The 25617-nt window shown below is 47.4% G+C and overlaps 10 protein-coding genes across 10 annotated transcripts; 5 read left to right on the forward strand and 5 right to left on the reverse strand.

Annotated features, from left to right (window-relative positions):
* Positions 1-1180: 1180 nt before the first annotated feature.
* On the reverse strand, positions 1181-2640 carry BDR25DRAFT_386607 (extracellular dioxygenase-like protein; the record flags this gene model as incomplete). The annotated part of the gene is made up of 4 exons (XM_033698018.1): positions 2199-2640; positions 2004-2146; positions 1788-1953; positions 1181-1710 (listed from the first exon to the last, which is right to left on the reverse strand). The coding sequence occupies exons 1-4, from the start codon at positions 2575-2577 to the stop codon at positions 1181-1183; spliced, it is 1218 nt and encodes a 405-aa protein (XP_033550577.1). The 5' UTR covers positions 2578-2640.
* Positions 2641-3369: 729 nt separating this feature from the next.
* BDR25DRAFT_332550 (putative quinone oxidoreductase) lies at positions 3370-5384 on the forward strand (the record flags this gene model as incomplete). Its single annotated transcript, XM_033692760.1, has 2 exons — positions 3370-3377; positions 4361-5384. 2 exons carry the CDS (start codon positions 3370-3372, stop codon positions 5382-5384), a joined length of 1032 nt encoding a protein of 343 aa, XP_033550578.1.
* Positions 5385-6843: 1459 nt separating this feature from the next.
* On the forward strand, positions 6844-7466 carry BDR25DRAFT_341024 (uncharacterized protein; the record flags this gene model as incomplete). Its single annotated transcript, XM_033693566.1, has 4 exons — positions 6844-6927; positions 6961-6995; positions 7027-7282; positions 7371-7466. The coding sequence occupies 4 exons, from the start codon at positions 6844-6846 to the stop codon at positions 7464-7466; spliced, it is 471 nt and encodes a 156-aa protein (XP_033550579.1).
* A 2738-nt stretch (positions 7467-10204) lies between these two features.
* BDR25DRAFT_341025 (uncharacterized protein) lies at positions 10205-11142 on the reverse strand. The gene has a single exon (XM_033693567.1). The coding sequence runs from the start codon at positions 11078-11080 to the stop codon at positions 10229-10231; it is 852 nt and encodes a 283-aa protein (XP_033550580.1). The 5' UTR covers positions 11081-11142; the 3' UTR covers positions 10205-10228.
* A 373-nt stretch (positions 11143-11515) lies between these two features.
* On the reverse strand, positions 11516-13999 carry BDR25DRAFT_341026 (uncharacterized protein; the record flags this gene model as incomplete). Its single annotated transcript, XM_033693568.1, has 10 exons — positions 13831-13999; positions 13319-13773; positions 13101-13268; positions 13006-13047; positions 12882-12948; positions 12528-12810; positions 12364-12478; positions 12200-12306; positions 11780-12150; positions 11516-11712 (listed from the first exon to the last, which is right to left on the reverse strand). Exons 1-10 carry the CDS (start codon positions 13922-13924, stop codon positions 11516-11518), a joined length of 1899 nt encoding a protein of 632 aa, XP_033550581.1. The 5' UTR covers positions 13925-13999.
* Positions 14000-14227: 228 nt separating this feature from the next.
* BDR25DRAFT_341027 (uncharacterized protein) lies at positions 14228-15956 on the forward strand (the record flags this gene model as incomplete). The annotated part of the gene is made up of 2 exons (XM_033693569.1): positions 14228-15404; positions 15458-15956. 2 exons carry the CDS (start codon positions 14228-14230, stop codon positions 15889-15891), a joined length of 1611 nt encoding a protein of 536 aa, XP_033550582.1. The 3' UTR covers positions 15892-15956.
* A 1087-nt stretch (positions 15957-17043) lies between these two features.
* On the forward strand, positions 17044-17671 carry BDR25DRAFT_124749 (uncharacterized protein). The gene is made up of 2 exons (XM_033683753.1): positions 17044-17143; positions 17194-17671. Exons 1-2 carry the CDS (start codon positions 17084-17086, stop codon positions 17620-17622), a joined length of 489 nt encoding a protein of 162 aa, XP_033550583.1. The 5' UTR covers positions 17044-17083; the 3' UTR covers positions 17623-17671.
* A 581-nt stretch (positions 17672-18252) lies between these two features.
* BDR25DRAFT_392204 (uncharacterized protein) lies at positions 18253-22993 on the reverse strand (the record flags this gene model as incomplete). The annotated part of the gene is made up of 6 exons (XM_033698192.1): positions 18253-22195; positions 22240-22293; positions 22335-22412; positions 22504-22676; positions 22713-22883; positions 22928-22993. 6 exons carry the CDS (start codon positions 22991-22993, stop codon positions 18253-18255), a joined length of 4485 nt encoding a protein of 1494 aa, XP_033550584.1.
* A 695-nt stretch (positions 22994-23688) lies between these two features.
* BDR25DRAFT_281669 (uncharacterized protein) lies at positions 23689-24358 on the forward strand (the record flags this gene model as incomplete). Its single annotated transcript, XM_033687906.1, has 2 exons — positions 23689-24258; positions 24311-24358. 2 exons carry the CDS (start codon positions 23689-23691, stop codon positions 24356-24358), a joined length of 618 nt encoding a protein of 205 aa, XP_033550585.1.
* A 197-nt stretch (positions 24359-24555) lies between these two features.
* Positions 24556-25250, reverse strand: BDR25DRAFT_352240 (uncharacterized protein; the record flags this gene model as incomplete). Its single annotated transcript, XM_033694995.1, has 4 exons — positions 24556-24623; positions 24678-24748; positions 24780-24986; positions 25021-25250. The coding sequence occupies 4 exons, from the start codon at positions 25248-25250 to the stop codon at positions 24556-24558; spliced, it is 576 nt and encodes a 191-aa protein (XP_033550586.1).
* Positions 25251-25617: the final 367 nt, after the last annotated feature.

Here is a 25617-nt window from a genome sequence, read left to right on the forward strand (position 1 = left end):
GCAGGGCACTTCTGCGAATTGGATTCCAATGATATCTAGAAGTTAAGTAACTTTCGCATCGCGAGGACTTGACCAAGAACGGCCAGAATCCGATCCAGTTCACGGACTATTTTCCCAGTCAGCTGATATGGTTCATGATTCATGGTTCATGATTCTCCTGAGTGTGGAGCATATACCAGTCGAATTCCTCGGAGCTGCGGGTGTTGAAGGGAAGTTAGCGATTGGCGGACTGGTGATCGCGTGGTGAGGAAAAGTGCCAATGTGAAAATTGGATCGCAAATGCTCATGTTCTTTATAATAACGGTATTGCCGAAGTTCCTAATCCTTGTTAGCATCTACTCATAAAAAGGTTTGACATACTCACGATGCTTCCAATCAAACCCTGCGTTCTTACACTCTTTGATCCATGTTCACAACATCCACTTGGACAGCAACAGTGAGGGTTGCAACATGTCCCACCCATTTCCCCAGCGTATTAAGTCGGCTCTCGATATTCCTCAATCGACTGTCAATGTTCTAAAGCATTGCGAGAATCTGAGCGCCTTGACTGAAGGCCGGGAGGCTCCCAAGCTGCTGTAGCTCGTCAGTGATGGCCGGTATGGTGTGTTGCGCGAGTGTACTAAGGTTCTCTGTAAGTCCGTTAAGCTCTGGTTGGCGTGTCACTATGGTACCGAAACACTATGGATCTCAAGTATGGTGCATCTAGTTGCTGGTCCTAGCAGGATACGGTTGATGGAGTGACATGGTATTTCTCTAGGCAGGACGAAGGGAACAGGGGAGGGGGAGGCACGACGTGAATCTCAATCCCCTGGTATCTCCTGGCAACGGCCTTAAAGACTTTCTTACTAACTGGGTAACCAGATGCGTTGAGGTCTTTACTCTCATTATTTCACCTATACATTTAGATGATACGTTCGCTACTTTCGCCAGATAAAATCGTTGCGTATTAAAACTTGCGTTTCTTGTAATTACTTCATTTCGCCTACACACTTCAGTAAATCGCCCGGCTTGATGAGGATTCACCGAGGACCGCGGTTTTCCACGTGCATTTCAGTTCTCAAGCGGTACTCATAATCACTCCCTACCTACATTTTCGCAGTGGGTCACCTTGCATATCCATAGTCTTCCCTAAGTCTATTCTCTCCTACAACACTACCTACAATCCCTCGCAACATTCTCCCTACATGCCCGTCGTCTTCGACTTGGCAACGCTACTCACGCTGGGTTGGGGAAAGCTCGTGGGCACTGGGAACCCGGACGGGGGCTGAAACCCCGATGGGAATCCAGTAAACCCAGGAGGGAACGGCATTCCACTTGGAAATCCTCCCGGGAAGCCTCCGCTAGGCATCGGTCCACCAGGTCCAAACGGATTTGGATTCGCCTTTCCTCCATCCTTTCCAAAGCTAGCCGCGGCGTTCACGGTCCGGTTAGCAGTCGGATCGACACCGAAAGCGATCCAACCAAAGAGCCCCTCTTCGATTTTGGAACCGAGGAGAGTGTATTCGAGAATCGGGTCTCCAGTTTCGGCTTCTTGAGCCATGATAAAGTCTTGCTCGTTCGTCGTAAGAGGTTGGGTATTGGTCTTGTACGGGGCTGTGGCTTCAACAGCGGATATAAGGGATTGGTCGAAGAAGAGTTGGCCGACGTGTGAGACGGTACCTCCAGATACGGTGTTGTTCGGGAGAATAGTGGCGTTGAGGTGAGCCATGACTTAAAGTAAGAACGTCAGCCTAACCGAAAGGACAGCAAAGAAGAAAGAGCATGAAGGATAATCACAGTGGGCTTACCGTGGATATGAGGAGTGCGGCCAACGTAGTGCCCTGGGAAGATGGTGTCGAAGAGTAGAACGCCATCTTTCTTGCTTGGCTGGATACCGCGCAACATGGTGTTGTTAAGTTCGCGATCATCGGAGACACCAGCTGCGTTTCCTCCCGAAATACCACCATACACACCCTACAGATGTTAGGCAGATGGCTTAGCGGGTTTTAGGACCTTGGACATACTGTGCTGTTGCAATGCCACATCTCAAGCAACACTCCCTTCATGGGCTCACAGGTCTTAATGTTGATGACTTGTACCTCGAAGGTCAACGGTACCCCCTTCTCCTTCTCTACTACATTCTGGCGCACGAGCTCTCCACTGACGTCTAAGCAGCTTGAAGTCAGCCAATGCAACACATTCAAGGATGGATCTCGTACAATATGGGCCTTCAGTGACCTCAGGTGAGAGAATACAAGACCTGTTTCCAGCAAAAATAACTCCAGGGTCCGTCTGAGCCGTATATTTTTCGGTCGAATGATGGGAAGTATTGAGTGCAGTCCTGAAATCACGGACCTCGAGGGAACGCTTCTTTCGGAGAGCTTGAACCAATTCATGCCGTCGAGCAATTGAACGATCTTGGAATCCTCTTTCCTTTAACTTGGCGGAGCAATGGGACAACGAGCGCTTTTCTGCGGTCGAAATATACGTCGCACGTTGAGCCACCTCCCCGGAGACATCATGTCCAGGGTGTGCAAAGACGCTGGAGTTGAGCAGCAATGCTGCAAGAACAGCAAGAGACTTGGCCAAGAGAAGCATAATACCGAGAAGCTCAGGATGGACGTCGAATCAGACTTGGAAGCTTTGCAGTCTTTGTACTTGACAATACTCTTTATAGAAGCCGCCGTGCAAACAGGACTTTTTCTTGGGTATTTCCTTCATGAGAGTAGTCGTACCCGCCACGTAAGAGACTGTATAAAGTATATTGTAGCTTTCAAAGTGGCAATTTTCTATTCTTAAGAGACTTGGCAAAAGCATGGTGAACACGCAGGAACGGTGGAAAAGATATTGCAATCTGCCTCCTCTCGGAAGAACCCGTCTGTAGATGCTACGAAACTGTACAAAATAAAGTGTTTTGTGGGGTTAAAGTAGTTACCTGAATTGGACATGGAAGGTTGGCAATCAAACAAAAAGATGGCGATCGTCGTCCAGTCGGAGAATTCTACAAAAGAAGCCTTGTGGCCGAGCCCTTCTGCTCTGGTAAATCCGGGTAAATAATACGAGCGTTGATTTAGAAGCCGCATAATTGGTTCAACAGCAGAGGCGTCGTCAGCTATATAGGCAATTCCTGGAACTCCCATGCGGAAGAAGTACGGATAGTTTCAGGAAGGGAGAAACTCTGGGAAATGGATAAGTTGACTGGGGTTGGAACTCGGCTGCCAGATGTCCCTCCCCTTTCGTAGGAAGGGATCATGAGATACGGGGTCGGTCCAAATTACGGCACATGAATTCAATGGCGACCTACATGCGCAGGAACGCTCTCAAGAGTCTGAGAATATTTACCAAGGGTTGTTGGGGTCTAAAAACACAAGCCTTGGCAAATTCCCAGAAATGGCATTGTGGGACCTGTCTTTACTATTCGTGGACTTTCCGACATAATTACTTCATCCTAAAAGATTTTCTTTGGTGGCAATAGCCTGGGGTATTCTGAGATACCAGTGTTTGGAGGACCCAGACGTGGCTGAGCGATCTAGCACATGTATCCGCTGTCACGAATGGGAAAGGTGTGGTTCTGTTCAAGACTTCTAGAGCGTTAGAGAGTTTCTTTCGGTATTCCTTCGCTGCTGCAAACTAATTGGGGTCCACGAATGTCGTTGACCTCCGGTTCTGGGAGCGCGAGTCTCCCGTCAACGTGCGGGATAGCCCAAAGAAGCATTGTAAGGAAAGAGACTCCTTCCCGGATGTGTTTCTGTGGCTGTAGTTGTGACTGATCGTAGTGATGATGAAAATGGTGATTTCGATCCTTGGTTGAAATCAAGTCCTTCAAATCGCGGCTCCTCGGCTCAACTACCGACCCGACAGTCACGTGCCATCGGCCCGTCCCTGGGAAAGGTCGGGCATGAAGATCCCCCGCCAAAGCGAATCTGAAGACTTCCGTTCCGGAAAAGTGCCCGTCAATGTCTAAAGTTCCAACTTGTATCCACTCAGCGTCCATCTTTTTCGGGGTTATTCTTTAATCCCCATTTGAGGCAGGAACGGATTGAAAACTTATTTGCCCGACCGATATTCGTGCCCCAGTCAAGGCTGCAGAAAGTTGCACCTCGTTTTATTGTCTGACATACGACAACAGGTTAGCACATGGGCCTCAGAGAGATAGATGATACTCTCACACTTTGACAATAGTTTGGTCTTACGCCCTAAAGAGAAAATGAATATAAATAATAGACAAGGGACGTAATGGTCATCGCTTTTCCTACAAGCATCCTCCAACCCTCCTCCTCTGTGGCCTCCAAAAAATGACTCCTTCCAACAATGCCGCCTTTCTGACTGCCAAGGCTACACCTCTAAGACTTCAAACATCCACATACACTTCGCCTGGAAGAGATGAGATAGTTGTAAAGAACGCGGCTGTAGCCATCAACTCCTACGACTACATTATCCAGGAAGCGGCCAGCTTGGTGGTTTCGTGGGTCAAGTTACCTTTCATCCTGGGTACCGACGTCGCCGGCGAGATTGTCGAGGTCGGAGAGGACGTCTCGCGCTTCAAGGTAGGAGACCGTGTTGTCGCCCACGCGGTCGCCTTGGACAAACGGGTGAATCGAGCATGCGAGGGTGGCTTCCAAGAATTTACAGTTGTCCGTCCAAACATGACCTCTCCTATCCCACAATCCATGTCGTACGAGAGGGCGTGTGTAATGCCACTAGGTTTATCGACAGCGGCCTGCGCTCTCTTTCAGAAAGACTATCTCGCTCTTCCTTTCCCCACTATCTCCCCGACTCCATCCGGGAAGACGCTGCTGATTTGGGGCGGCTCTACCAGCGTGGGATGCAATGCTATTCATCTAGCGACGGCTGCAGGATATGAGGTTATTGCAACAGCTTCGCCAAAAAACCATGAATATCTCAAAAAGCTAGGTGCCGTCGAAGTCTTTGATTATCGAAGCGCAAGCGTTGTCCCCGACATCATCTCAGCATTCGAAAAACGATCCGCTGCAGGCGCAATTAGCATAGGCTCTGGCGCCTTCAAACCATGCATAGATATCATGGGAGCATGTAAGGGGAACAAGTTCATCGCTCAGGCTACCTTCGATATGCCTCCATTTCCGAAGCGTGTCTTGGACTTTCTCCCTTTTATAGTCTCAATGCTTGGCACAGTCATTTCAGGAAATATCAAGGCAACAATGAAGAGTGTCCGCACCAAGATCATCAATGGAAGCGACTTGGTGGCAAATGAGGTGGGGAAAGCCGTTTACGAAGACTTCTTGCCCAGTGCACTGGAGCAGCAGAAATTTATACCTGCACCTGAACCACAAATTGTTGGGCTAGGTCTCGATTCCGTGCAGGAAGCTATGGATCTGCTTAGGAAGGGGGTTTCGGCGAAGAAGTTGGTTGTTACTTTGTATTAGTCGGTTTTTCGACTTTCACATGAGGATTTCGTGACAATGTAAGGTATACAATGAGATTTTGGCGCAACATGCAGCGGAAACCTTTTAGCCATATTCGAGGCTCTTCTCTCTGGGTTTGCCTTTATATCCGTCCTCTTCTTGATGCGAAACATCAGACTCAGGTTGAGCAAGACCCAGGTTAACCAATAACTAATAGTCCCTAACCTACGAAAGCCACCTTAATAGCCTCCAACAACGCATATATATCTTCACTATAACTGAACCACATTGTTGGCCACACCAACTCCTTCATCTCCAGTATGTAGAGCTTCTTTGGCCTCCGAAATACGCTTGGCCGGTATACAGCACCAAATGTGCTTGAATGGTATTTCACTGGGATTCATAATTGATGGACGCATCGCGCTCTGGATGCCTCTGGTTTTCGCTACCCGGCGGACGATGCTGATGCACTTAGGGACTACGGATGTAGCGTCCAGATATTCGTTTACACCATCCATGGTTTCTGCGAATGAGGATGGACGGCCAAACACTAAAGCGCGAGGCATTGAAATGCAAAGAATTAATGTGCAATAGAGCATTCCAAGAGATGGATCATGAAGGCTGGCGCGGAAAATGGCGGGAAGCGCATGGTGCTGTATACGGTGTTAATAGGCCGTTCATTTATGCCGATCTTGTTGGTGCTGTGATGTGGCTGCAAGAGATGCGGAGAGGAACGAGGAGGAAGATCTGAGGCGTAACGATGAGTTGAGGGAATAATTCTGTGCATTGATTGCTTGATGATCATAACTTTGTTAGGTCAAATCCTTCGCTGTCGTTACCATGTTCCTTGGGGCGAAACACCAGGAAGAAGCACAGCAGAAGGTTTTAAGCCATCCCTAGTAATGCGCACATTAAGAAACACTTAGGCAGGAAATTTTTTTCTATATATGAGGAGGGGAGAAAACAACTTTACATAAAACACACAGTAACGTCCCAATCCTGTCACTACACGGCAACATTGCGGCACAGGAGGGCAGTGTGGTTGCCTATCCGCTTCACGAAGTCCGGCCCCCTATCCGAGCTTGGGTTGTTTGATCAGTGGTTGTCCAGATCTGTGAGGGTTTAGAAGCACGTGGTAGAAGGAGAAATGTCTGCGGGCGCATGTAGAGTGTATCAGATGCGAGAGGGGAGTAACGTCTCCAACCTGTATAAACTCATCACGGGAGCCCTAGTCATAAAATTTAAAATGTAAAAGCTCGAAAACTCTCGCGGCACTCACAGTAGTGTCTTTAATAAGCACCACCCAATTAAGAGAACTGGGCAGTGCACACTCACAATGCCGCAATCCTTCTTGTTTCAGATATCAGGCAGCCATTCAAGTTCTTAAAGCCATTAGATCTCTTAATATCTCGTCTGATAAACTTCACTTTCTTTCTGCCTTCTCAATATAAGCTAATCTCCCTAAACATCGTACTTAACGATGGACGATTCCGAAGGCCGCTCTTTCGAGCGGCGGGTGCTACGAACAGTCGCGCTCTACCAGGCTATCGTTGCAATATTAATTGTGTGTTTTCTCGGGTATAACCTGTTTCTACAGATGTGGATTGGCCCCAAAACTTTCTATAGTGTATTGTCAGTCATTCTGCCTACCCGAATTTCCTAGTTTCGCTGACAGCAGTCTCAAGCGCTCCGGCTCTGGCTGCTTTCTTGACTACAGTAATTATTTTCCTCGTCCGCATACAACCAGAAGCATCTCCCACCAAAATTTCGACGTTACTATTCGAGGCCAGCAAGACCGTCCTCGCGTCTGTCCTTTGGGTTTGGCTGTTGATAGATACGCTTATGTGGCCGGAAGGGAGAGGATTTCAGAAAATCCCATGGCGGCATGCGCAACTTGCAATGGCCTCGGTACTACTGGTGTGCGTCGCAAATATCGTCAGGGAAATTGTCCCAGCTAATATTCCTAGCTCCTTGTTTTATCCAATTCTTGGATATTCTTATATTCAGTGGAAAGTATGGGGTGAAGAGGAACCCCGATTCATAGAAAGAGACATCGAGGATGGGGAAAGGGAAGGAACACCTCTGCTTGCTCAGTCCGACTAGTGGGGACATCTATTCTCTAGTCAAGGGCAATCACACTTGCTCAATCGGGCCAAGCCAGGTCGACATTGTGCTCACGGAATAGAACCCTTCCACAAAGTTATCAGCTTATCAGGTGTTCCAATATTAAGAGAAATGTTTGCAGTTACGGAGCTCGCTGGAGCCCTCCAAAATCCACCACCTGCTCGTGGTATTCACTAACCACATACTACCTAGCTCACTCTTTTGTATATAAACCCTTAGTTACGCTCCTTTAGCCATCAACTCAGTTACTCATGGCTTTGGTGCTCCTAATAGCTTCACAAGAAATGATCTCACGCTAACTTAAGAATCCTTAGGTCTGAATCTAGCAAGATGTTAGTTTAATTGAGATTTTAATTATATATTCTACATTAAGTGACTTTCTAACAATCCCTTCACCAAATGCATTTAGGGAGGTAGGTGCCAAAGAATCCATATGGACTCACTCAGGGCCTTCCATGATGAATCCAAGAGGCTCAATTCATCTGAGGTATAATTCTTTAATGGCTTAGGAGGTAATTGTACTTTAACATGAGTGGTGGTCAGTAGCACCTGTCATCGCTGCAGTACGGCTGTGCGCTTTCCATTCAACTCGAATTTTATAATATGTGGAAGGTGACCTACCAGGCTTGTTCTGTAAGTACTTCAATGTTCTAATTTCCAATCACAAAAGCCTTGATTTTGCCAAGAAAACAAGCATTAGCGGAAAGACTTCCAGCAAGAAATATAATCCTGATGATAAGATTAGTTAAACACCGATGGAACTGCGCGAATAGAATAACTTGCCGAAACACGATTTTGAGTACGTTTGCGGTATGCTCTCTCAATATCCAAGATTTGAGCTCGGATCAAATTCTTAGTTCTTTGAATTGTTGGGTGGAGCGTTGACTTTAGTTCTTCTCTGATTAGATTTAAAATAGTGCATATGCCTGTACAGGCCGGTCATACGCAGTGATAGAGAACATTCCAGTTTCTTTACCAGCGGCTGTCGGCCTATTTTCTAAATCTTGTAAGGTCCGCACATCCTACTCCTCTAAGGGTTCGTTTGTGCTTCTTAAATTCGTCTAAGAGCAGTCTCCCCTTTGGTGCTAAATCGAAGCCCGCCGTCGGCATATTGGCCTCCGAATACAAGACCTGTCAATTTCATTTTTGTTTCGCATCATGTCGCATACAGCTATCCGTCTATATATATCCTTCTGCTGTGCTAGCTGAGAGGTTGACCTTTTGGCAAACGCAACACATCATTTAGGCAACGTCGAATCGATGAGGTTTGTTCTACACGGCTTCGCTATTCCATTGTGAGATGATTCTACAAGGAGCTGTGGGTAAATTTTCGCGCATACTTTTGGAGAGCTCAATCCTATTAGGATGGCTAAGTCGCTCGAGATCAATTGGCTTGATGACCTTAGCTCTATTTACGATATATTTGGAGATCTTCTATACTATATAGTTGACCTTCTACGGTAACATTATAGGCATTACAAAATAGAATAATGTTGTTCTGTCCCAGTTTTGTTAGTCGAGAATAGTGTATTTACAAGCAGAATCGAATGCAACTTACCGGCACTGGCGAAGCACATTCCTTTTGGGTGAGTTCTTGAATAGCACACAGCATCGTCGCGTCCGGTCCAGGAAGAATGAGGAAGACTTTATGTAGAGTGGGGAAGTTGAAAGGGAGAAAGGAGTTCGTGCTGCTTTGCGGAGCTCTCTTGTCATAGTGAGGCCACTCCTATGTTTTAGTAACTAGACTTTTTTCAATTCTAGATTTAATCATAAAAGAGCACATTTGGGCAAGTAGACGCAAGTTCAATGGGAACGATGTTGAGAGTATGTAACCCTGTAGAACTCATATGGTCATAGCACGTCTACTCTACTCATCCCAAATAATCCGCCAATAGGCCTTCAGTGCAGTCTGAAAGATGCCTAAGGAGTTTCGAGGACTCTTCGGAGCCACTTCGACCCAGCATGCAGAGAGGATGGAACTTAGCCATCAACTCATTTAGCGTGAGAAACTCTTCCTTACGACTACGTAGAGTCAGCTCAAGCATTTCCATCGATGTACTAGCAAGTCTTCGTCGATGTCAAACCCTATTCAGAGCGCCTATTTTTGCTATCAGAATAGGAAATTGTAGAGGGACTCGAGTCTCGCATCGACCTAGATAATTTCTAAAACCGTAGAATCCGGATACGTGAAGAGACTTTGACCCTGAACCCCACGTTTGCGTCCAGGTTAGAGCTAGACGTTGCGCAGACAGAATTAGCATAAGTAGCTCAGCATGCATATTATCCTACCGGTATCTGTGAGCCAGTAGCCGATTCCTACAATAATCCTAGGATCTGTAGTCCTGCGGGCTATTAGGAACTGGGGGTAGGAGGTGGCAAGGGAACGAATTATTGATTTGGAGCTGTTTCTACCATGCATAAAGGGTGATTGGTTGGAGACTTTAGAACTTGAGGGAACTGGTGGTTACTGATAAACTGTACCTACAGTGATAGTCGACGAAGTCTAACGAATACGTAGCATGCCACCGCTCGAGTGACAATCGCTCTTAAGCCTACTGCCACCCCTAGCGAATCTCGAGAAGATGAGGCTTATATGCCGGATCACTTGTGAGATCCACTTGTGAATCTCAGCTCCACATTTGGTGCGGGAGCTCCACTAGAAACGGGAAATTGAACGTTGTATTTTGCTATTGTTTACATTGCGTGTATAAAATATTCTCGGTCCCTTCCCCTGTGAAGCTTTATCTACGAACGCCTCCGCGGTAGCCTCGTCTACCGTATTTGTCCATAGCTGTGCATATCTCATGGACATACTTCCTCTCATCTCCTGAAAAGTACCCCAGTGACACATCTCTCCACCCGTTGACTATCCGTTGAATCTCATTATACAAAGCATCCGCTTTTTCCATTTGCCGGGCTTGCTCAGCCCTTTCACTGCCAACGTTATCCTCCGCTGTCCATATCAAAATGTCTAGACTGTACATTTGTCGTAGGAGGTCGGCACAATGAGCGATCTCTTTTGCCTTGTCTGCCTCTGGGGGTGCTGAGACAAAATACGGGTCTTTAGATTTTTGGGTTTTTGCGGGTGGGTTATAAGTCCTCTCCACCTTGTCGATAGGTCTAACTGGACGAGGTTGTTCATCTGGTTCTACTACCTTGGAGGAGAAGCATCCCATGATGATACCGGATAATATGGTAATGAGTGCTGAAATTCCGTATGAAAGTTTGAGGATGTTGGACTTTGCTGGACCGGCCGTTGTTTTACCAATGCCCTCGATGAGATTTATGCATGTGGATTGACCGCAACGTTGAGGTTTGGAGCAGAATTGATCGGAGACAGAGACTGTGGAGTAATTGCTGGCAACGGAATACCCGCCAATTTCGTATATCAAATCGTTTTTTGTTGTAGCGCAACCGTAGGAGAATTTCCAAGCGGAGAGACTTGTGTCGTTTCGGCCCCTTAGATCATCTAAGTATCCGTAGCTGGCTCTCAGGTTCCCCGGCAGTGGCTCAAGTCCCCATCGCTCAGTAGTCAGACTTAACGCAACAAGAGGTGATAAACTGGAGTAGTTCACAAACTTCCAGCCTTCCATTGGAAGTTCCTCAGCCTTTCAGCCGATACTGCACTTATGTTTCTTTGACCATGACCGTTCTCCGCTCTTCAGGACTGATAAGCGGCACGGGGAGGGGCGGTGCTCAAATACGGGACGTGCGTTTCGGCGACTGGAGACCTGTCAGCCCAACGAAGCAAAAGTAGTGGCTTGCATGATGCACAAAGCTTACGCACGTCCCTCGGGACAGTGCCCTCTTAGCCCCAAGATGGTGGTTGCCTGCTCCACGAGGCATCCAATGAGTATACTCCAATGCAGGTCACGTTTCTTGTGGGGTTGGTGTTTAGCATATCACAAGCCCTAGTCTCGAATTTCTTACGCGTTATACTTTCAAATTTACAGTACATGTTACGCGTATTAGTGTTTTGTTGACAATTTACTGCGAAGGGCGCTAGTGCAGCAGCCTTTAGATTCTAACTACAGTGACGACTCGTACAAATATACACTTCGCCCCTTGTACTCAATATCCACCTTGACACTAGTAGACACACGAATCTTGACGTTCACTCGCACAGAGAAGTATTTCCCTCTTCCCTGTGCAAACTTCTCAGGGGAAAGCGACTTCATGTCGAACGTTGTTACCGGAACATCCATGTACTTGACAGTATTGGTACCTATAAAGAGACGCGATATCAGCTTCGATCATGGAATTAAGAGATCATAAGCTGGATGAGGACTTACTTTTGGATATGTCTGATAACCTTGTTGGGGCTCCTTGATCAGCGCGAGCGGCGACGAAAGTGATTCGAACGACACCCTGGGCCTCGTAGTCTCTGGGGGTGAACTTGCACAAGACTGCAAAGTTCCTCGTGATGCTTTTCCCAGGGAGTATCAAATCGCCTTGATTAACCAACCAGGACATGGGATCCCGAGCCATCCGCTTGCCGTGATATTTGTCGATGACAACGTCCGCACGGTCCCCATGCTTGAAATCCTCATACACCTGGTTCACACATATCCCGTAGTAGCGCGGAACCTGGCTCACTTTGGGGGGAATTTGAGTTCCAACCCCAGCACCCGTCAGTACAGCGCCCTGTACGACAGCACTCCACCTAGATCATATGAGCAAAAGCCTGCCAAGTTTCGAGTTTGACTATTCACCCATCTTTTGGTTTAGAAACCAGAATATTTCCGTTTCCCCGCGCAAAAGCCTTAACTTTATTCACCAAATATGGGTTTAAGGAAAGCCCACCAGCGAGAAAAATGGTCTAATAATGCAGTTTAGATACACTTAGCATACCAGTACGGCAAGGGTTAGATCTTACAGACACATGGCAGGGTCCGCCTCCGTATGTGAGCTTGCGCACTTCAATGACTTGCTTTTTAATTAGTTCGACGGTACCCATAACAGAACTGTGGAACATAGATAGTAGCTCTTGTCTGTGTTGTGTTAGTTTGATGAACAGCAGGCCATAGAGGGTTGACTTCCGTGGAAATTGATATCATGCCCGAATCACTGTCATCGTCCTCTGGTGCTCCTGAAGCATCATTAATATCCTCTGGAAGTTCAATATCGGCACTCTCAACTCCACTAAACGCATGTTTGTTCCTCTCAAACTCATCCAGGAGCCATCTCCCTGTTGGCTTTACGATAAAGTGACCACCAGAGGTCGAGTCACTTTCGATTATGTCCTTCCTCGGAATTCTTTTAAGATTTTTGGAACACCACTCCAAAAACTCTCGATCCACGCAAGTGGCTCCGCACTCCCTGCCTGGATGACGGATAAGCATATCTTCTTAAATAGGTTAAAGTGATTTTAGAGGTAAGTGGAGGTGTGCTTGCCTTTCAAATTTCCGACTCGAGTCAGCTTTAAAGGCTGGAGGCTCTCCACAACATAAGATGCGACATCCTAAAAGTAATTGGTTACTCCCGGCTGACAAAGGTAGATAGTGAGACCTGAACTTACTACTGTTCCACCACCCGCATCGCACAAGACGAAACAGTCGCCCTAGGTACACTTACGTCAGCCTAATTCACACTCCCTCGAGAGACTTAACTGACTGGAATCAATTTGTTCGTTCTATTATTCAGGAGCTCTTGCACTGTATATGTCGAACAGGCTTCTGGCTCGGTTGTCATGTAAACATGTCGTAAACCTCCATACATTCTCTTCGGGAAAGCTGCCATAACTGCTCTGTACGTTTTGTTCAAGGCCTCGTAGGACCAGTTCTAGCACTGCCGTTACTTCAAGAACTAGAACTTGGGCGGGGTTATCTTACTACGGGATGTGTGATAACCAGGTCCAACGGTACATTCGCAAGAGTGTTAATTCCGCCACTGTGCATGTGTTCATACCACTCTCTCGATAGTTTCATTAGATAGTCGGTCAAGACATTCTCAGGACTTTTTGTCAGATGATCCGGGACCTCCTCTGATCCGACCTCCTCGCTCTCCTTGCCCATTCTCTGGATCAATTCTAGTCCATTCATGAGATCTAGGAGAACTTTGAGTTCCTTCACCGAATCGCGTGTTGTTAGCTCCAACTTGGTCCATTTGAAGATTTTTGCATCATTATCTATGTCAAATCCCCATTGAGCACATCCATTGGGGCTCCATGAGTAGGATATTGCGGATGGGACTTTTGACTCGCTGCGGGCTGGCCACTTTTTGAAGACATTTAAATTATCGACAGAGATCACATCATGAGCCCCTCGTTTCTGCGCCCAGGCGAGGCCTACCAGATATGGGTGTTAGTCGGTGGACGCCTGCGGAAATGCGTTCCTTTACGTACCCGTATAGGTCGTGCCATAGTCGATTCCGAGGATGATCCGGGGGCCATCTGATGGGGGACCATTCGAAGTGGTGAGGCTTGCTGGAGTTGCCATTCCGTGTCTTGTAAACTGGTGAGGTCTGATGGGAAGTTCGTTTCTAGATTCCTTGGTTCAGTCAATGAAAGATTATACACGCATTTGCACGAGGTAGGCTCACGCTTGGGCGACTTGCAGGCGTTGAGCCAAGATGAGCGACGCAGATGTGTGGCTCCAAATCACCTTGCGCCAGTAAAAAAAGGCCGCTGATTCGACGTGGGAGCACAGGGAGCATCTGCAGGATGTATCCTGCATGGCGCTGCACAAGCGCCTCAGCCACCTCCACTCAATAATAGCGCGTGAGCGACCTCTCCACGTAAAATGCGCCAATCTTATCAGTTGTGTGACTGGGCATATAGAAAAGCAGAATTCTGTCACAAGGCAGATTTCGGTGTCTCGTCTGAGGACAGATCCCGAATCTCCGACCTTGAGCTAATTTTTAGACCCACCCTGAATCTCGAATTCATCAACGAAGGTATCAAGAAAATACTGTCCCTCAACTCATTTGTCATGGTTTTCGGTCGAAGCACAAAGGCCAATCTGCCGCCTGTCTCTGTATCCGATGTGCGAAAGGAATACGACACGCGCATCGAGCAGTTTCTCGATGGGGTTGGCGAATCCAGCTCAAGGGGATTCTGGAGCAAAGAGGAGCCCCTACAGGCTCTATTCGATTGGGCGTTACGAGTCCGCGCAAAGCAGCGAAAAACGGAACAGAAACTTACCGAGCAAACTCAGGCGTACAACGAGCAAGTTGATGCATACAAAAGAATGGAGAAGAACCGCCAGGGACTTTTAAAGGCGAAAGCTGAGCTGGAAGGAAAACATTCCAAAGCGCTTTCTGAGTTGCATAGCATAAAACGAAACCATCAGGACGAGATCGAGACCCTGACTTTGCAACATTCGACAAGCATGGGCGATCTAGAAACTAAGATGCGAGACCAGAGGATTGCATGGGAGACCGCATTTGAAAGTCAAAAACAGCAGAATGAACAAGCCATCAAGCGCTTGATGAGGGAGCACAAAAGAGAAGTTGACAATATGCAGAATAACTACACGGTGGAGACTCAGACTTTACTGTCCGATCATAAGGCGGAAACGACAACAATGAGAGAACGTCACGAAGCCGAGCGAGACAGGCTCATCGGGCAGCTGCTCGTGAACCAAGATGATAGCCAGGAGTGGCCTGACGATAAATTAAAGGCTAGGTTTCTTGAGATGCATCGCCTCGTGGATTCCATAGCTTCACCACAACGGCAAGAGTTTAGGTTCCCAGCAGATGCCAACATTGACTCAGACTTGGACCCGAACGGATTCTTTCAGAGAAATAAGAGAGGGAAGGGCCACTATCTTGTGAAGAGCGTCATCTGGGGTATCCTACAAGACCATTTTTTTGGTATGCCTTTTGGATTCGGGGCATTTGGTCCTGGCAATGTGCACGAAGAACTCCTAGCTGCCTTCAATAACTGGAGGAGATTATGTCAAGGTGGCGAAAATTCAGGTAAGATCCAGAGATTCCCTTCTTCACGGCGGCCGTTCTAAATCACTTGCTAGATCCGATTGGTAGCTCTGATCTCAACATTTTCGAGGTCGACCGCCTTGCAAACCGTTGGCGTACGACAACTTTCCAAGGTGTCAGTCACATTGGAAACGAGGATACTGGGGACTCGCACAGCACTACGTACAAGCTGATGGCTAAGAATAGGGAAACATCGAAAGCCCAGATTGTGAACTACTTATCGGCGGTCGCCGCATTGTCCCAGAATATCGTGAAACCCGATGTGGAGGAAGAGATACGACAAACCACAAGGCAAGCGGAGGAAATTGCTCTGCAGTTTGGTATTCATTCATCGAAATTGCTTTTGCTGAGCCCTGATCATGCCTGGAGTGGAGATCCTGCCCCAGGGCTTCTCAAATTCACCCCCGGCAAGGAAAATGGTGTTTCTAGGCAGACTATCGTGCACTGCAAAGGAAGTCCCGACAGGTAGACTATTCCTCACTCTCACAAGTCGCACGGCAGGATTGGGAAATATTCGGAGACTCAGAGATCGAGACTTAATCTTAGAATATAGGTCTTTCTACATGCCTCAAACTCTTAAAGGAACTTGATTTTTTTTTATGGATGCTTCACATGGTTCCATAAATATCTGCCCAAAACAACTCGGGCCTATATTGAACAAATGATCTTGGGGGAGCAACCCACAAACCTAATTACTGTTACCTGATAACTTTTTAATGCATAAATTCATCGCTCGGATCAGGAAACGACTGTCAACGCATTTTGTGACGTGGTAACCCTGCAAGCAGTCTTCGGTTGTGCGCCACAAGCGAGCTGAAATGCAGGGTGACACGAACATGCATGAGGCGTTGATAACGCGTTTCGACTCACCGGATGTTTGCCTTGCAATGAGGCTCGCAGTTTGCAAGGCTTCAGCCTTGAGCGCGTGTGGGGTTTCGGGGTCTTTGATGTCCCCGCACCTCTCTGAACTGAGGACCAACCCATGCGGACGCCCTGTCGAGTGTGAGATTCGAAGTATTGTGACTAGCCTCGCCTTTCGGTCTAGAAATTTCCTGAAAGCACATCAAGTCATGAGAGGACTTCATTCACTCCCCTCGAAAACCTTTGGTTTCGGGGTTGGAGTACTGGTGTTCGATGCTCTAGCTACAGCATTCATCATTGTATGCACTTTTTTTGCGATTCTAAGAAGATCCAAGGCTTGGGCACATGCTAAGACGTTGCACTGTGGAATGATTCTGCTCTCATGGTAGATTCTTCCAAATCCCCTTTCATTGATTTTGTTGACACATTGCAGTTGGTGTATCCTCAATTGGATTGACATGGTTGTACGCCAGGCTAATGCAGTCGTAACCTACGCGTATATTCTGTCCGACTGCTTTTTCAGCATTATTCGAGTAATATCGGATATCTTCGTTCTCTGGGGTGCATTAAAGATCGTTATTCGATACCACATATTGCGGGGAAAGAGTGAACATCGAGCTCTTTGGATGCTGGTTTGCCCGCTATGGTTCATCGGCATATATCACGTGTGCTTAAGATTTGCCTTGGCGATTTCATGGTTGTATTTCGCCGACCTGCACGTTATCAACAGCATCGCGAAGGCAAAGAACGGCTTTGAAATCGCTTTTACTGCATTTCAGTTCGTAGTATCGTTTGGGGCAATGGGGTCTGCGATTGATGCGAATGAACGCAAACCTAGGCATGAACGACCTTACAAACAAGTGAGCTGCCATTGCAATTAACTAAACCGTATACTAACTAAAATATCCAGGAACAAGAATGGTTAGTGCTAGCGTATGTAGCACTGTTGATTCGCTCGTTTTGCGAAGTCGTAATCGTCGGCCAGCTGGATAGGCATCCCAGGCATCTCCAAGATATCCTTCGAGCAAGGAATGTTACTTATCATCTCTTTAGTGTGTCCTTTGCGGCTACAATACTAAAAGCTATTCCATGTGGGGAGGATGTGGACCCGTTGGTTCAAGAAGAAACAGAGGCCATTAATTTTGTGAGAGACTTCGTTTTGAGAAGAATCAATGAGTTGACGGATCATGAAAAGAAAACCGCTCCTCAGATCACAACAATACTTGATGAGGTAGAACAAGCGCAGCAAGGGTTTCAAGTCAAGAATGAAGTGAAAAGGCTTCGGGCCATCTATAAAGGCTGGGAGCCAATTTACAAGTGGAATGGACCGGATTCGTAAGCTGCCAACTCTTCAATACCCCATTCGTGGCCCAGGATACCGCACGCGTAAATGATAGCGCCATATCAAGACATCCTTCTATTCAGAGCTCATTTCTCCTGTACTACTAGAGAAACTTTCGCAAGACCTGATTTATATTGAGCCTAGAACAACAAACGTAGGAGATCCTCCGGTCCTAAAGCGTAACCTTACTGCTGTAGAAAAAGGGCAGTAAGAAAACTCTTCAAAGACGTTTCCAACATCACCCCATTAGAAGAATTTCCGGTTGTTGCAACAAAGGAGCACTGGTCATCCCATGAAGGCCATGTAAGCTTCCCTTTGCATTAGTTTATAATAATTACAGGCGAAGCAGGGAATTGCTCGTATTTCGGTGAATTCTTTGAAAGGGAAAACAAGCAACTTCGGGGTATATTTTCAGATTTCATGTTTGAATAGAGCCTATCGATAACCAGTTGCCGCAACTCGGACCTATTGCACATCACTACATCGAAGTCAAGCTAGCATATAGTCTGGTGGAACTTCCGCTAGAATTGACAACTGGGCTCTTGTAAATATGCAGGAAATATATTTATGTTTACAGAAGGTACAAATAGATATAAAAAGATCCCCGGTTCCTAAATAAATGGCACCCTATGCCTGTAGTCCCGACCTCAACTTTGCAAAACCCGTCATCATCGCAGGCTCGACATGACTGCGAATCGGAGGCCGAAATGTCTGTGGCAATAGAAACACATATCGCCCCAACAGGCGATTCTCATCTGTGACGACGTGAATGCTGCCATGCGTGCCTGGAGTTGCGGGCGCTAACTCACACCCCAGCATGACGTTCATATTCTTGAGCGTGCTATTGCGCCAGCTTTGTCCTGTGGTACCAGAGAAACCCCATGATGTTTGCATGTCGTTTCCACAGTAAATTCCTTCGCCGTAAGCAGCACCATTAAGCCTCAGATTTCCATTTCTAGCGATCCGAAGGCCGTCGATTAGGATAGGGAATAATCTCGAAGCGCGTGTACCATGGAATACGACTGTACTTCCTCCGCCAGATGTGTAATGTGCATTAAATCCCTTTTCCCTTTCGTGATTGGAATTCACGATTAGGAATTGCTCAGTGTTTACCCCGAGGCTGGGAACCTTGAACCCATCTGGAACGGACAGCATGAATCCCCTGAATCTCATACAAAGCCAAGATAGAAGGTCCTCCCTATTTTTACCATAAGTATCACTTCCCCGTATAGCTGTACGTAGATCGCTTGCCGTCTGTAGGCCGTCTAACATTGGCATGGAGTCAATAACGGCCTTGATACTCGGGAGCGCCACGGGGCAGTAGGGAAGCAATTGCATCGACTGGGACTCTGATGAAGCTGCATAGATGGAGGTGAGGAGGAGGTCGATCGCTTTTGGGTTGATTAACATGTTATGAAGTCGGACCTCCAATGGTGCAGCTCGGAGCACGAGAGAGCAATTTCGAGAACAAGCGGATGGCTTCCAGAGCCGAATACCCATGCCTTGCGTGCATACCAGACATGTGTCTGGCGCAGAAGAGACTAGACTTGCTACGCAAGAGTAGATAGCTGGAAGGCGAATTGGTGATGTTGACAGCATTTTATGGATGATTCGGCCCAGATGATATGTAAAAAGCGTTGGGCGAGTCGTGCATATCGCGCCGTTGGGCAACGTCGCGTCTTTGATGGCCCAAGGGCCATGTGTGTGTCCACCTTCTTCATTAGGTGAAAAGTGAATGCAAAAGGTTGGTCCATTGGCTCTAGTACCGCTTCTAATCGAGAGTCGAACAAGCAAAAGACGAGAATTTGGTGATATCCCTTTAGCAGCGCGTTGAACATCATTGAGCCCTGTAAGTGGGAACGAAATCTCGTACTCTTCCTCACCAATAGCCTCCACAGCATCTGCAATCTCTTCTGGGATATTTCCCTGCGTTGCACGACCAGGGCTGGTGTTTTCTATCTGAAGGCGCCTGAGGATGGCGGCAACCCGATTTGAATTGGACTGATGTAACTGCAAGCGCAATTTTTCCAGGCTCCTTGCTCGTTCCATCAATTCATTGTGGTCTGCCTCAAAGAGTTGTCTCAGCGTGTGTAGGGCTGAAGGTGGGAACGAGGTTGGCAACTGTAGCAGCTTCTCAAGGAAGGCCAAAGCGAGTCGGTCGGGAGAAGTAAGTTGACTACCTTCTCGAGTCCATATTTGAATGATGGCCTTAAGAATGCCTCCGGGCAATTTCTTGTCTCCCTTATTTTGGTACCGCGTGATTTGGCGTTTAAATATGTCCTGACCGAAAGCGGATGTCGTCTTGAGTGATTCTATGCAATCGCACAAGTCCAGGATATTATCTCCGTTTTGCGAGAGGAACGGTAACACTTGAGTATAGATAGAATGGGATGTATTGGCAGCTCCTAGAGCGTCTAGTAGTCCAATTATCTTGCGTGGAGAAGGCGGAAAGTATAACCACTTTGGATTCATCGTTTGGCCTCGGTTTCCGAAAAGCGTTTGAAGGGCATCTCTTCTTTGAGATAACGTCTCCCACCAGTCAAGCTGCTCCTGGGTCAGCCCTGCTCCAAATTGAGGAAGGCTTCCGCGAACTGACTCCACAAGTTTGGACAGGTTAGAGATCAGCTCTTCGAAGCCCGTCACCGGCATTGAATCGGCCATTTTCTGTAGGTAAGTCGGCCCTCGATCCTCGATGAGAGAAGCAAAGAGAAGAAGCCATGTTTCGTCCCGCATTTGATTGAATTTTCGCCGAATGGCTAAGTAGTTTGCCAGCCGCAAAACGCGTTGCTCCATTTCACCCATCATGATATGCTTCACTTCGCCTATAAATTGATCGTCCTCGCGCAGAATGACTAGAAGCCAGGACGTGTAAAGGGAGTAACGCACGGTTTTAACCTTCTCTAGAGCACGTGCTAGATCCTTTCTCGCTGTGTCGGGTGGATGTTTCCAGAACTTTATCTCGTTTTGTATAGCCGCCATAGTAATAGAATGGTCTAAAACCAATAGTCTTCCCCCCAATGCTGATGCTAAGTATGACTTGAACCGGCAATTTTCGATTGGAATCTGACTAGAGCTCTTTCTAATGCGTTCGAAAACAGCCATGAGAGTGTCGCGGGTAGGAAATTGCCGTAGCTTTGAGAGAAACTGACCAGATAAGGTCACGTGGACGAAAGGTGCCTTCAGAATAGCGTCTCCATAGCCGTGGATTAGCATTCCCATATGTCTTCCCGATCCAGTTTCCAAAGATTTGTGGAAGGCTTCCTGCGCTTTCGACATCGTAGTTTCAACCCTGCCGAATGCTTGGATCAAAGGCGGCCGATCAAACCAGTGAGGGCCGAGGCTCTTCACGGCAGGCAACGCTTTTGTGAAACTGCTCAACCGCTGGCTCACAGTGACCCCATCTTGTGCCCCCTCTATAAGAATTCGGGCATTGAGGCAGCAAATATCGTCTCCAATTGCGATTGCATCCTTCACAAAGTCCGGGCCAAATTCATATTCTTCGAGGGTGTCATCCACACAGAGGCAGATGAATAGATCAATCGCATTTGTGCCCAAGCGCTGGCAACTGTAAAGGAGATCCAGAATACATTCAGCTTCTGTTGAGCTTAATCGACAAGCTGGATTCTGGCGGTGTCCCAGATCGACCTTGGCAAGAGACGGCTTTTGCCATGTAATTGTATCTGGTCCTTCTAGGGTAAGGATATGAACAAGTTTTTGGCTCTGCTGTTCGCTGAAATTGCCTTGTTCGAACTGAGTAATGCGGGATATCTTTGGCTCCCACAAGCGGAGGTAATGCCAGCCAGGGAGAACTTCGTCCAGCATAGCACCGGCGTCCTGGTTATTAGGAAAGCTTTGAACGGACTTCAGCCAAGCTAGAGCTTTGATTGCGCTGAGGTAACGATGACTTTGGAGGAGATCTTGGACATGGCCTTGTATTCGAGAGCTGCAGTCTGTGTTCGTCAGAAGTTTTTGAACCATTGTAACTGGTGTCAACTCCCAAACATCCGTCGTTCCTATTTTCTCGATAACTTGGCGGAAATTCTGGAGATCTTCTAAAGGGGACCCATTTCCAGATGTCAACCAGCTTAAAGATTGAACAAAAGATATCGTATCGGGTGGCAGGAAGTCGGTATTGATCCGTTGAGCTAGGACTAGGAGCCTGATGTATCTCTGCACATTGTTTTGGAGGCAATAGGTAAAGTGTCTATGGGCTGCTGAAATAGAGAGCACATGGAGGCATGATGCCACGGCAATATCTCTCTGTGAATGATCGGCAAAGGCGTGCTCCCGGATCAAAAGATTCAATAGCGCATCACACTCCGGGGATTGAAGGGCGACGCTTTCCTGTTGATAAAGGTAGTCGCGTGTGATGGTTTTAACCATTTCTAAAGAGGACAAGATGTCGAGGTTCTGGCCTGTGGCCAGATATTCGTGCAATGGGCGACATGCTTTGACTTCTCGATGCCAGTTCGCGCGATGAACTGAATCTGGCGCTCTCTGAGGTGGTGAAGAATTTAAGTCCAGAACTTGAGCCGAAACTGTAACCGGAGGGACAGGAGTGTGCTTGGATCTTGAGTTGAAGAGCCGCGAAGGTGGCCACTTCATAGTGTTTACTGCTCCATGAAGCTTGTGAATTTACAGAAGTGGAGTTTCATAAGCACTGACGAGCTATTTTCCTGCGACATTCCTAAGATTCCCAAGACTCTCACATGATACCAACCCACCCAGGCACTTGAAAGCAAGGAAAGTCACGTGCGTGCTCCAGCAAGGAGGGCTTATACGTAATTCTTTGGAGAAGTTAAAAAATGCAGATACGTGGCAAGGCAGATTTGAGAAGGTGAAGGCTGTAGGAAACGTTTGCGTGGGGAGAGATATCACGGAAACGACCGGAGCTTCTCCCTCCCAGGTTGTGATGGAGATGCATGCCGGGTGGCAGTGTCAGAAGCGGAGGCGTAAATAGGAAACAAATTCAATGCGGAATGACAAAAGTGGAAACGCTCGTTGGGTGCGAATGTAGAAGCGTGCTTTATAGCGGCATTTGATAGGCGAGCCTCAGCCCCGGCAGGGCTCACGACGAAACGTCATACACTGTGTCTGGCGAGACGATCGCCGGAATCTGCAAGTCGATACGACAACCAAACAGAGACTGCAAAATTCCAGTTGCCTTCTTCACCGGATTCGGTAATAGTTAGGGAGCATCGATGGATGGAATAGGCAGCATTCGGCGAGCAAGCCACATGATGTCCACCTGATGTTCCCTGCATCCATAGCGCCCTCTTAGCGCAGTATCGTATTTGAACACAAGCTCGACGTATTTTACAGCGTCTAGCTTGGTCAGCCTGCACTGCTTGATGTCTTGGGTCTGCATGACCGTGAATGTTGGGGAGATGAAGCAGGGTTTCGGTCTTTGAGCCTTTATCGTCAATCATGAGTTCCGAAACCCACGTCCTAGTCGATCTATACAACACCCTCGAAATCGATCCATCCAATATCAATGTCCACGAAAGGCTCCTCGAAGCATGGATCGACCTCGAAGCTAATGATATGGCGCTTGGCATTGCGACAAATCTTCTGCAACTCGACGCCTACAACGAACATGCGAAGAGATATCTAAAATCCAGATACAAAACTACAACCGATGAACCTCGTGCTCAAGCAAAACGTCTACCGGCACCTTCTTGCTACACCACTGAGCAATGGGCACTCATGGAGAAGGAACTCGAAGATGGATACACGTCGTTGAAGCAAGAAGCATCTATACTTTTCGAAGAACTAAATCCGATTGCAACGAGCACGCCCGAACAAGTTGAGATGCTGAAGAACCTTAAGCTCATTGCAAGCGGTCGCGTGAGCAGTGCGGTGCCCCTTGCTGAGCCCATGTCCGCTCGTGAAGCAGCAAGAAATATCAGCGCGAATCAATCCAGGGCTCGGGAAATGCTGATCGAAGATTTCGAGATGTTGGCATATTGGATGAAGATTCAAACCCCGCCCCCGGACACAGACACGATACGCAGCAGACTAGTAAAGAGAAAGACGTTGATAGAGGCCGCCCTCCCTGTGTCAATGTCCGAGGCCATATCAGCCGCGTTTGTAACAGCGGAAAGAGAGCTCTTGCAAAAGAAATATGTCAACTCGACGACCATGATCACTCAAGAGCCCATCTCCAGCATTCCGAGAGAGAACTTTTTCGTGACCGAGGATAACTATGCATGGGACATAGAAGAGCTAGTTCAAGCGCTTTCTTCCAATTCGGGCGTAATGCGGAATCCACTCAGCAAGCACCTATTCTCTGAGTCTGATATTCAATCCATCCTCGCTCATCGCCTCGGACAGCCATTGCGGCCGATGCAAGAAGCACAACACCATATGCGCAAAGGGTTTCGCCCAGCAACTATTGACTGGATTGTGAAGCTTGGGCGTATTATGGTCCTAGACCAGAGCGATGACGCCGGACCAAGTCGTGATGCAATAGACGAGTTCCTAGCGTATGTAGCCACTTTACCTAAAACAGAGAGACGGGCCATCGATACCTTAAAGGTCCCTGCCAGCGATCGACATACGGGACAGGCGTACGATTATACAGTTGGCGAGTCTGTCAGGGATGCGAAAGCGAATACTACATGTTTTCATAAGGTAAGCCTAATGCAAAATATTCGCTTGGAACTCACCTTTTGACAATCCTTAGGTCGGAGACTTTCTTTCACAAGCCGGCCCATACCTTCGAAAACAATGATAAGAATAAGAGAGAGGCAGGGACGAGATGCTGCTTCCTACAAGGCTAGGAATCTCATAGCAACGTTGGCTTACTGACACCCGGGCTGACACCCCAGACATTAAGCAGCAGTCCTTCCTCCCAATCTATATAGAAGCAGCAATCAGACAACTCCATTCTTAAGGACTAAATTTCCCTGGTAGATATTTAGGTTAGGTTCAGGTCGTCTGTGAAACTCCGCTGGAGGACAGAAGTGATGTCGCAACTGCAGCTCTTATGGTGTCATCTATCCATGACCCCCGCAACATGTTCCCACCGACGTAGCCTTTTCGTTAGTGACAACTGCGCCAATTATTCCCTTGGTCTATGCATATCTCCAAGCCTTTGGCAGTGAATATATAAATACAGGAGCTGAAGTTAGTACTTTCAGCTGCTGCATGACCTCCAGCTCCGTGAATTGTTCCTCACTAGACCAGAAAGAGTCGTCCTCCTTAAGTTAATGGTCAGGAGCAACAGCTCAGTAACGAGAGATCCAGCAACCCTCATCTTAGGCGTATTCACCATTGCAATTGCGCACCAACTTACACCGCTGAATGATAGCCACATTTCTTTGTACTTGTCAATCACCTTTCCACATTCTGGAGGTAGACTCGGGTTTCGAGGAATGCCTAAGGACATCAAACTTTGTTTCTAGGAGAACATGTGCTTTGGAATGAAGACTAATGAGCTCACTCATAGAATTCCTACGATTTGTGATATTCTGAACAATTGCTTCAATTAATATCTTCTCGACGTTTGGTGCATTTTGATCCGTGCCGTTTTTATAGGGAGTGATGGCCGACGCAATTATTTCCACTACGGTCAGCGGAACACCGGAGAAGATTTGCACACGAAAGACAACGAAATCAATCATCGAAGGCAGTCACGCCCGCATAATTCACATCTACCTAGGCTCATCCGCGATACTTGGCAGCAAATCCCCTTTCAGATAGAAGGGTTTCTCAAGAGTAAGTACTCTGTATCAATCATCACTTGCTGAAATCGACTAACATGGGCTCTGAACATTGAAAGCTCTATAACTTTAGGCCAAAAATTACCGAAGCTTTAAGGGGCATTTTCAGTATTCCAAGTTATATTTTAGTACATGCAATGCTAGGTACAATGTTATGAATGGAGTGGCGAAAGGGGATTCGGAATGGTCAGGAAACTCGCGCGAACATGACGCCGGCATTTTGATATCGGAAAGAGAGGAATGGTCCTAGTACGGTCCAAAAGATCTT

Source organism: Lindgomyces ingoldianus (assembly GCF_010093535.1).
Source record: "Lindgomyces ingoldianus strain ATCC 200398 unplaced genomic scaffold BDR25scaffold_8, whole genome shotgun sequence".
NCBI classification, from domain to species: Eukaryota; Fungi; Ascomycota; class Dothideomycetes; order Pleosporales; family Lindgomycetaceae; genus Lindgomyces; species Lindgomyces ingoldianus.

Coding starts and splice junctions, on each gene's coding strand:
- BDR25DRAFT_124749 (XM_033683753.1), top strand. CDS start 17,084: ATGGGGTCTGCGATTGATGCGAATGAACGCAAACCTAGGCATGAACGA. Junction 17,144..17,193: donor ATGAACGACCTTACAAACAA/GTGAGCTGCCAT, acceptor TAAAATATCCAG/GAACAAGAATGGTTAGTGCT.
- BDR25DRAFT_341025 (XM_033693567.1), bottom strand. CDS start 11,080: ATGGAAGGCTGGAAGTTTGTGAACTACTCCAGTTTATCACCTCTTGTT.